Raw genomic sequence first — 10,573 nt, 5'->3', positions numbered from 1 at the left:
TGTTTCAACAATGGCTTATTTTGTCTTACCTTTGTTTATCGCAACAAAAGAAATCCACACACTTATTGTTTGTTGTTTTGCGGGTGCTTACCCTTTGCACCTTTTTCGTGCATTATATTTTATTTATGAGTTTTAAAATGTACATTACAATAACATTAAATATCATGTTTGTCGGCTTAGCTTGACTTGACTTGATTTAACTGAAAGCAGCGCAACTCAAAGCTTACAGTTCTCTTTTGGTTATGGGCCTTGCTACATGATTGAATATTTATATATAGTACATAATACATTTAATAGATTTGCTTGTCGACAGCATTTGACATTTAGATGTGAAAAGCACATAATACTTTCTGTAGTAACATTGAATGCCTCAGTCAGTATTTAATTTTTGATTGCAATTAGTTTTCATCTTTTCTAAATAACATGTTTCTAAAAACACATGCGAGTAAAATATTAATTGAGATAAGTATTTATTGTTTAATTACCAAAATTTGATATGCACGTATATTGAAGAAAACCCATTTACTTATATTAATAATTTCTCCTTTTTCTCATTTCTAATATTGGTACAATGTTTAACTTTAAGAATGATATGTATGTTTTATTTGCACTTGAAATGTTCAAAATTTAGGTCAGTGTTCAATATTGTTGTCGAAATAAGTTTTTATTTTTTTATATATTTTTTTAGGTCGCTTGTGTTGCTTTCATTCGCAATTCGAGATTCTGGAGTCTCTGCCGGCCCTTAGTTTCGACGATGTTTAAAGACTTCCTGAAGGTGCTGGCCAACAAACCAAGTGGAATCTATTAGATCAAAAGGACTTCAATTTCTTACCTCCACACCCACCTCCAACATGTCAATGCAGTCAAAGGCATCGCGAAAATATGCGCAGCTAAACTTTGCTCTGACTCGATGATGAATTCGTTGCTGCTGGCAACACATGCCCCTGAAAGTTTGAAGAACGCATAACTAAGCTCTCGATGTCAACAATTTCACACTTACTTTGCGACTTGACACTCAGCCGAGCTACTGCAATCGCCGCCCAGTGGTCTCTTTAGCCCAAAAACGTCCTGCAGGAAGGATGGTGGTGCGGCAGAAGTGGCCTGACAACGCCAGGAGCTTCCATCTGGCATGCAGGCGCTACCAGGCGCGCAGTCCGCATTGTGCTGGCACTCATCTCGTTTGCGTCCGTACACGTAGATGCACTTCCCCTCTGCAATGGAAATAAGTGTTTTCAATTGGCAATCAACAAGTATTTGACCGTAAGGGTTAACGCACCACCATACGTATTGACGCAGACGCCCGTGGGGCAGCAATCATCGTTCACAAGGCAGGCTCGATTGGCACAGGGCGTGTCCTCAATCAGCGGCTCTACAATTCCGTACACTTCGGGCTGCTCCTGCAGCTGCGGCTGAAAAAGGGGGCAGAATACTATGCGTATGAGTATTATGTTGACGGAGCTCTTATTGACTGTTAGCTGGGCTTTCTGACTCCCTCTAAAAACCACACGTAATCAAACGTCTATTGTTAAAACGCTACGCGCAAACTTTGAACTTTAGCTGGCTTTGCGAAATTAATTGAAAACAAATGGCGACCCGGACACAACGCACGAGTTCATGGCACTTCCAATTTGCGCTCACAGCATGTGGACAGAAGTGTGTGCCTTTATATATGGCTCACATATACATACATACATACATACATACATATACATATACATATACATATACATATACATATACATATACATATATATGTATGGTTTGGATAATTGCAACTCGTTGGTATGCAAATGACACATTAAAAATGAAATGCCATTTGACAAAGTATTCATTAAGTGAAAACAAAATGCAAATGCTCTTAAAATTTGTATTATTCCTTTGAAGATAGCAAACAGCTCATTAAAAAAAGGACTCTGACAATTTGTTATTTCAGTCTAATTTAAGCATTACAATTTTTTCGTCGCTAAATGAAAATGATATTCACTTTTTTGTAGCATCGTTAGTGATAACAACATCGTGCAGTTTCTCGAGGCAAGCAGCCACAACGACATCAGCAACTTTATATGAAAAGTCGGGCGTATGAAAGTATTACCCTTTTCCGATTCATTACCCCACCATATCTATTCCACATTACTATCAGTAATCAAAAAGAGAAGCACAGTTTATGTGGAAATACTTCGGGAATAGCTTTCAATTGAATTGCATAAATATAGAGCAACTTTTTCTTACCTGCTTTTCCACTGCATATGGCTCAAAGAGCTCGGTATATCCATTGTTTTTCAAATTATCAGCGATTACTTCGTAGGCGCCCACATTGCCAGTCTCATCAGCATCGAACCCGCCAGCCACCTTTCCTGCCAAACTATGTTGTCCCAGAAAGTTCCGTGAATTGCGATTGAACAAGGCCCGAGGCCAGCTTGACGTTGAGTCACCCGGCTGTGCTGCAAGGCCGAGGAGCAAAGCAGCCCAAACCAAAATGGTTTTCATAATTGCAATGTTGCCAATCTAGGACTTCAGTACGTCATCGGGGGAGGGTCTGTGTGAGCTATACAAGAAAGCATAGCCTTTAATTAAAGTGCATTAAAAGGTAAAGCTCACGATGCCACAGCTGGAAGCTGCTTTAATAGCCTCATTTAAATTAAGCGTAAAACGCGTAAAATATTGTTTGATGCTTCATTAAAACGCGGTCGTATAGTCATCTTTATTACCACTGTGAGTTCACTTGTTATATATGAACGTAAGTGAATATTGCACTTTGCAGGAAATCGCCATTAAAAGTGCTGGCATAGTGTAAAGTGTAGCATACATTTTAGGGCACTTCTCTGTATGTATCAGAGAAGAGCAAGTGTCGACTCGTATTCGTTATGATTATACCATTTTGGTTGACGCACAAGGTTGGTCGTTTGAGAATGAGATCAAAACGAGGTAGAAGTTCGATTCACTACTTCCAAAATCATATATGATCGTTAATTATTGTGAGTTTTTTTACAGGTATTCATAAACATACATACAAACATACTCGCACATGATAAAAATGTTTGCTAGAGCTCGAGTCGGTCATGACACCAGAGCCAAGATCTACTCTGACCAGAATAGCTTGCTTCGTAAATTTGGTTTATAGAAATGGACATTTATAAGTCAGATATATCTACATACATTTAAAAAATATTTTGTAATTTGTTTAGTGGAGGGAATTTTGAAATGCACGGAAATGAATTATATAAGATATTTTCTTTAAGAAAAGGATTATGTAATTTAGTAAACAAAATTTGGAATTGTTAGAAAAAAATTAATAAATATATACTTTTAATTCTGAGCCTCTCTCTATACATTTAAAATACTTAAAAAGCTATACATATGTATTACATGTGTTTGCATTGCAAGCAAATCATGCACTCATAAATATGTATGTACTGTTCATATTGATACGAACAGACTCGAATACATACATAGAATCGAGTAGTATTCGATTTTGGTACTTTCTCCAACATTTTGGATTTTGTCACAGTAACTGATGCATCCATATCGCGATGTTTGCCAGCCTGCTTCAATAACAATTCCTCCCAAAATTTGAATGCGTTGTCCAGACCCATCGTGACGGATCAGTGCACCATTAAGCTGTCATTGACACAATGTGATTGAAAAATAAGATTTGGATAAAAAGCAAAATCAAAATCTTATTTATTTGTACAACAATTTCAAGCTAATGTCATATTGAAAGTGTTGTTGTCACACTTAACGAAGTTATTGTTTTGGTTTGAGTTTTTCCAAATGCTTTAATCGTTCTCTAAAGCGTCAACTAATTTTCGTTCTTCGATTACAGTTGACGTATCTAATGGATATTTTTATTCCAACCAACTAATTATTTTAAAAGCCTGTTTTGTCTTCATCAATGTCGGACAGGAAGTTAGTTAAAAATAATAATAATGGGAGTGCTTCGTACTATAAATGGTACCACGTTTGCCACATACTACAACTATAAATAGTAGCACGTTCGGTGGGCTGGCCAGCGACACGTATACCTACATCTTTATTTATAGAATGTTGACAAAGTGGTAAACAGTGCTGTAATAACGTCCCTTGTAGCTTAAAGTGTGCGTTGTACACACAACCACAATCTGCACTTCCGCGTCAAAATCCTGCCCATCACGTGCCTTCTGGCAAAGAAAATTACATTCATGCTGTGTATGTGTAGTACACGCCAAGAATATATTACTTGTGAGTACAAATTAGGATAATTAAATCTAAGCTGCAGTGATTTTGTCGACATTTTTTTTACTAGAATTTAATGCATACAAGTATAGTATTCGTTTAAGATATAACACTATGTAGGCTTTATACGAAATTTAATTTTTATTCTTCTATCGATTTAGTAAAAAGGAACACATTTATTTTAAAACTCTTCATAGGTAAATGTTGACGGCTAAACATTTCCAGTGAACTTAATTTTGATTATAAAAACTATTTTGAAAACATATCGTATCAATGACTACATTGTTATATCAGAGCAGAAAGTCTCTTTTTATACCATGTACCCAAAGGATCTCAGAATGTATAAGAGCTAGAATAAACAAACTTGGTATCCAGATTGTCCTGAGCTCGAAAAAGGACGAGTTTGTTAATTTTTTCTGATCTCACGCATAGACACGATTCTGCTGTAAATGTAAATGTATGTATGGTATATTTTATATTGAATTTAATTAATTAATTAAATTAATTTCATTTTTTTAATACATTTTTTTGTTGTGGGGTGGTACAGGGTATTGAAGAGTTGAGTCTGCTCGACTTTAGCATTGCATTCTTGTTCATACTTCGATTTTTGTTGCTATAGGACTGTGAAAAAGTTGTAAATCAAACAGAGAGAGACAGATAGGTCCATAAGGGCTTATTTAGGGTACTTTTTTCATTTCTACAGCATCTACAATATTTTTCTTGGTATGAAACGAATCGTAGTGTAGGCAGTCTTTTAAAGTAAAAAGTTAATTTGTTGAGTGCTCTTCGAAATGGATTATGATTAATAATAATAATGTTGCGAGAAAACATTCTCATTGCTTGGCCAATTATAAAATGTCAATTAATTACAATTTAAAATGAAACAGTGGCTTAGAACGCAATCAATTTCTTTGAACTCAACCAGTTACAGCCAACCTGAAGTCTTTTTTTTTTCTTTTTGGGTTTTTGGTATGCCGTTCAACTGTTGCTGCCTATTCTGGGACCCTTTGAACCCAAGCGTAATGAACAGGTCGTGCGGAAAATGTGATTTCTCTAATTTCGGTGGACGCCTGTTAAATATAAATGAATAAAAACTTCGCAATACTCTTATTTGTCTGCCGAAAGCGCCACTATTGCCATTTTATTGTGGCTTTTTATTATTTTTGCGTTTGCTTTTGAATATTAACAGTCTGTACTTAGACATCTCCTTTTGCTAGCTTTTAACTGTTTGTCGCATAACTTTTCCAATTAGGAAGTTTCTGTTTTCATGTTGCCCGCTAGCACAATTAAAATTGTTTGTGCCATGCACACTGCACCATTTTTAGTTTTTTTTTTCTTTTTTGTTTTGTACATAAAGCCCTAAATCGAAGCATGGTTATTATTCTGTATGTGTTAGTTAAGGGAATGCTGAAAAGTATACCTTTTTCATTTACCTTTCACATTTGACAACCTTCAATTGAAAAATGTCCGTCAATTATGCCTACCCGTCAAATATTGCTTTATGTAGAGTGCTTTTGATTTAATTAATATAGTTCTTGTTAGGAACATGCGAAACATATTGGAGAAATAGATTCGTGACTCAGAACTACCTTTTTTTTATGCCGAACTAATGCCGAATCGTGGACTAGCCAAATATCTATTAAGAGCTTTAACAGTGAAAGTTATATAATTTTCCAACAATCTTTAACATAATTAGCAAAGAAGTTATCTCTGTGTAGACGCATCAGACTCTAATTTTGCATAGCTTCTCAAAAACGAAATAAGTAGATTATTGCATATTATAAAACAAAAATAGTTATTGTACTCGTACACTACAACCACTATAACAATAACTTTCCTAATTTACATAAAAACAGACTTATATACTTACTATATCAATTGGTTTGATCACTTTTGTACATTTATCTTAGGCGCCCCATTTGGACGCTTTAACTATCAAATAAAACGATATGTATCCGTTGCAAGGGCTTAATAAGACATTAATAAAATACAAGTAGGACGTTCAAATTCATAGCCATAAAATGCAAGTATTTTCCTACGACATAATTAAATGCCAGACCTTCAAAGCTACTTTGATGGTGGCTTCTTTGGTTCCAGTCTAAGAAAGATAAAGTTGTGAGAAGTAGACCCCTCTCGCCACCATAGTCGTGGAAATACTTTTATTGCACTAATGGTTTTTTTTTGGCAGCAATACTTGTATAATAAAATCAAATACAAAAAATAGTATCATATGAGATACGTTATCGTAGTAAGCAAATAATTTGTTCAACTAACTGTGATTTTTTAAATGATCGTTCCTATAGCAGCTGAATCAATTGTTGAAACTTGGCAACAAAGTTATTACTTATTGAAATGAAAAACCACAAACATTTTCAATAGGCAACAAAAATGTATCTAAAGCTTTAGAGAACAGTAAGATGAAAAAATCAACAAAAATGTCATTTAATATTTACACCGCGTCATCGCAGATAACACCAATGATAGAATAAATGAATGTTAAATTTTATTTGTTTTCATCATTCTATGTGATGGTCCTTTTCTCTTCTCTTATTATAATTAGACTGTACAAGTATAAATTGCCATATTTGTGAGATAATGGCCAAATATCTATTGCAATGATGACTCGTTTTCACCTTAAGGGGCTTAAAGTTTCAAGGTACTAGAATGGGAGAACAAGTGTTGCAAGCTCAGTTGCCTTTTTTGGTAGCAGCTCTTAAGCAGCTCATTAACGCGGTTTCAGCTTTCAACGCTGGCAGTGTAATGGACAACTTAGCCATCACAATGCGAGCCTTAATATACCCGGCAAATGACTATGAGGCGAAGAAGGCGCTAACTGCATGAGAGCAACAGAAACATAAGGCCACACAGGCACTTCAATATTAAGAAATTGGATAAGTTTTTAAAAATACCTCGCAACTGTGGGCTGTTCATAAAATATGTATGTATGTATATGTGTATGTGTATGTGTATGTAGGCGTTTGGGTGCGTTTGTTCACACGCCCACATTGCCACATGTTGTGGGAAAAGCGACAGGAGGAAGGTTGCTGTCCACAAATGAGTTTTCAGTTGCGTCCTTCTGACGGGCTGTCGAATGAGTTTTCATTTGCAAAAGTTAATTGAGGCGGCTTTAATTATGAGGCCATAAGTACTCGTGTACTGCCTGACAGGTATTTGTGGCCATTGCTGCTGGTGTCGCATAAATTGAAGTGCTGGCTCTAGAGCGCATAGGCGTGGCATCGCCTGCAGCGACATACCCATCCACCACAAACAGCGTCCGCTGTCAGGCAGATGCAACACAGTGCTTGTTTTATGCATAATTATGCAAATGGATGTGTAATTAGGAACTAAATATGCGCACGTCAGCACTGCACGTGCATCCTGCGCGCACATACATTTAGCAGCAGAATAACTATATGGAGGGGGAGAGGGGCTGGGATACTCAATGAACGCCACATTCACTTACATGCTCGGCTAACTGTGCTAGGACAATAGCTTCCAATTTCACAAGCTGCACCCTTTTGATTGCTACACACAGTTTGTTCGCGTTGCGCGGCGCCGTCGGCACAACGGGTCAGAGTTCGAGCGTCAACACGTACCTTGCGCGTGCTCGTCCTTTCCGCAACTGCCACAGAGCACAACTGCGAGGAGCCAAACAGGCATACAGGCGGAATTTCGCAGGCAACACCTGTCGGCTGGCTATGCAAAAAGCTTTCGCGGCCAAGCTTTTTGCGCCGAACATTTTTATGAATTAAAAGCTTTACGCTTCTTCCTAATCTCTAACTCTTGCATTCCGTTTTCGGCCCACAATGATGTCTAAGTGTTTGTGTGTGTGTGTGTGTATGTGTGAGAAGTGTCGTCTGTGAATCAATTTAAAAAGGCACAAAATTTATGTACAAGTACTATATACATACATATACGAACCTATACTGGCTACTTTCTGGCTGACGTCACGCGGATTGCGGTTCGCGGTCGTTGGTTCTGTTGTTGCCGTCGCTGTTTTTATCCTTGAAGCAACAATAATATCAACAAAGTAAAACAAACTCGTGCTGAATACGCACATAAGGCATCTGTATATAAAATGAACATGCAGACAGAGCTAGTTCGACTCGTCTTGTCATGCTGATCAAGAATATACGTGTATATACTTTGTGGGTTCGGCTTTTTCTGCCTGTTACATTTTTGACTTTCCGCAAACCTAATGAACTCTTTCAGGTACAGGGTATAATGACAACAAATTAATATAATTATTTTGTAAGTTTGAGTTGTTTATCAAATATTTATATTTATATTATACTACTAGTTCAGTAGAACAAAATAATTCCAATTAAGTAAAAGCTGCAATGGCGAAGAAGGAATATTAAATGAATCTGCAGGGTTAATATTAACTCGTCGCCTAAGCGATAAATTGCGTTCATCAAACTAGTAAAGCCATTCGACATTCGTCTCAACTAATAGTACGCATTGTACAGCAATATCTTCTGAAAATGTTTAAAGGTTATTTCGATTAGATTAACCCCTTTTCGCCTTTTCAGCAGCAATTGCTACTATCAATTGAGACCGTTTGTTTAGCATTGAATGGGAAATATTCATAAAACAGATAGAATGGGGGTTTTAATGGCAATTCTATGACAATTGTCTACTGATAACGACCAATGATAAATTTATAATAATATACATATATAGATTACGATTTTTTCCAAAGGGTAGTGGGTTGTAGAAAATCCTGTAATACGCATAAAGTTGCTTGCATTCACCTGAGCTTATATCCTGTTAACCAAACTCCATTTCTCCCCACGGCGCATCTGTTTGTCAAACAATAACTGACCAAAGCGAAGCTACCTTGGCACGGCACTAACTAAAAACTTTTTTAATATGAGATGTAGTTGAAACTTTATTGTTGCAACTTTACATGCGCATTTTCAAAAGTTTATGTTGCTGTTGCATGTATACATACGTTGTATATATACGTATGCATAAAAGACATTGCAAACGACAGTGCCGGCATTTGCAAACCATGCAGAACATATTTATGAGCTTTTCTCCTGGTCGCCCAGCTGCGGAAACGTTGTCAGGGGATGCTTTATGAGCTGAAAAGTTGGCTGTTCGTGGAAACTGTTGCCCCAAGCCCATAAAAGTCGAAGCGATTAGTGCAGTGTAGCGCTCAAGGTTGTGCTTCAATGTCTAAAACTTTGATGAGGTATGTGTAAATAATAAGAGGTTTTTAAAGTTGTTTCTGCGCAATTTTTGCAAAACTAGCCATTTGATAGACATAACGCATACGCAACGTTGCCCAAGCAGAACAATGCAGCTAAAATCCGCACCTGTGCGTGTAGGGAACTACTTCCCTTATTATGACGCAGAAGTGAAGGTCGGAAAAACTGTAGCGCAGCGCATAGAAAATGCACGCTGTAGATGAGTTTCAGTGCTTGAGCTGGGGGGTCAGGAAGCTGCAAGAATGCAATTTTCCTGCTAACTAACGGATATTTTGACATTGGGAAAAGAGTTTGTATGAGACAAGCGGAAATTGTATAAAGTAGCTGGTGGGAAATTGCTGCCATGATACAAAACGCGAATTCCCCGACGCGTCGATATAACGTGCAGCGCGTGAGTACTTTATATTGATTTTAAGTTTTTGTTGCAAATGGCAATGAAAGATTTATGGTCCGACCACCCGCAGACCACCCGCAGACCACCCGCAGGCCACCCGCAGACCAACCTTGCAAATGAAATCCAACTCTATTTGTACATTGCCACAGAAGCAAAAATTGGCTGTATGCAATACATTGAAATTATCCTTTTACAATTTTGATTGTTCGTGTTGGACTGCCAGGCCATTTCAAATGCATGGCATGTACAATATGCAATGCAATCATATACTCGTAGTATAGATTTTGTTTGATTAACGTTGAGCACAATGTATTCTCCTTGTTTGATATCCTGTGCCCCAGTTACATACACTTATAAGTATATATAGATAAATAGAGGTTTAGATAGTTTACTAATTTACGTACATTTATTTCGGTTTCGTTGCTTATTCGCATTTTGATCGTTGCACTTCAATTCTATACATAGATAAATAATTACAACTAACAATAAATTCAATAATCAGTAAATTCAATTGAACTAAAAACATTTTCTCTTTAATTTAATATAACAACAATTTGCCTATGACAGAAAATTAACAATTTTTCATGCCTGAAGCATTACTCGCATTAATATTCGTGTGTAGTTTTTAGTCGAATTAAAAGTGAGGGGCGCACAAAACAGTTACAAATAAATCAATAATAAATTAATAAATAGCCTTAGCACTAAAATAAATATGCCTTAAATTAATTTACATTCAGACTACATACTTAGGCAC

General features: G+C 36.8%; 1 protein-coding gene across 2 annotated transcripts; it reads right to left on the bottom strand.

The window, feature by feature from the left end:
* Nucleotides 1–329: 329 nt before the first annotated feature.
* On the bottom strand, nucleotides 330–7,804 carry LOC115634069 (ITG-like peptide). 2 transcript variants are annotated; one of them, XM_030531615.1, is made up of 6 exons: nucleotides 7,676–7,804; nucleotides 2,230–2,545; nucleotides 1,277–1,409; nucleotides 1,001–1,211; nucleotides 833–944; nucleotides 330–778 (listed from the first exon to the last, which is right to left on the bottom strand). In XM_030531615.1, exons 2-6 carry the CDS (start codon nucleotides 2,485–2,487, stop codon nucleotides 743–745), a joined length of 750 nt encoding a protein of 249 aa, XP_030387475.1. In that variant the 5' UTR covers nucleotides 2,488–2,545; nucleotides 7,676–7,804; the 3' UTR covers nucleotides 330–742. The 2 variants fall into 2 exon arrangements, with proteins under 2 accessions (XP_030387475.1, XP_030387476.1); XM_030531616.1 differs by having other exon boundaries at nucleotides 376–778; nucleotides 845–944.
* Between the last annotated feature and the right edge of the window lie 2,769 nt (nucleotides 7,805–10,573).

Source organism: Scaptodrosophila lebanonensis, unplaced genomic scaffold (genome assembly GCF_003285725.1).
Source record: "Scaptodrosophila lebanonensis strain 11010-0011.00,11010-0021.00 unplaced genomic scaffold, SlebRS2 tig00000001-arrow-pilon, whole genome shotgun sequence".
Lineage (NCBI taxonomy): Eukaryota > Metazoa > Arthropoda > Insecta > Diptera > Drosophilidae > Scaptodrosophila > Scaptodrosophila lebanonensis.
The sequence above is the reverse complement of the archived record's forward strand: the minus strand, read 5'-3'. Positions and strand labels throughout refer to the sequence as shown.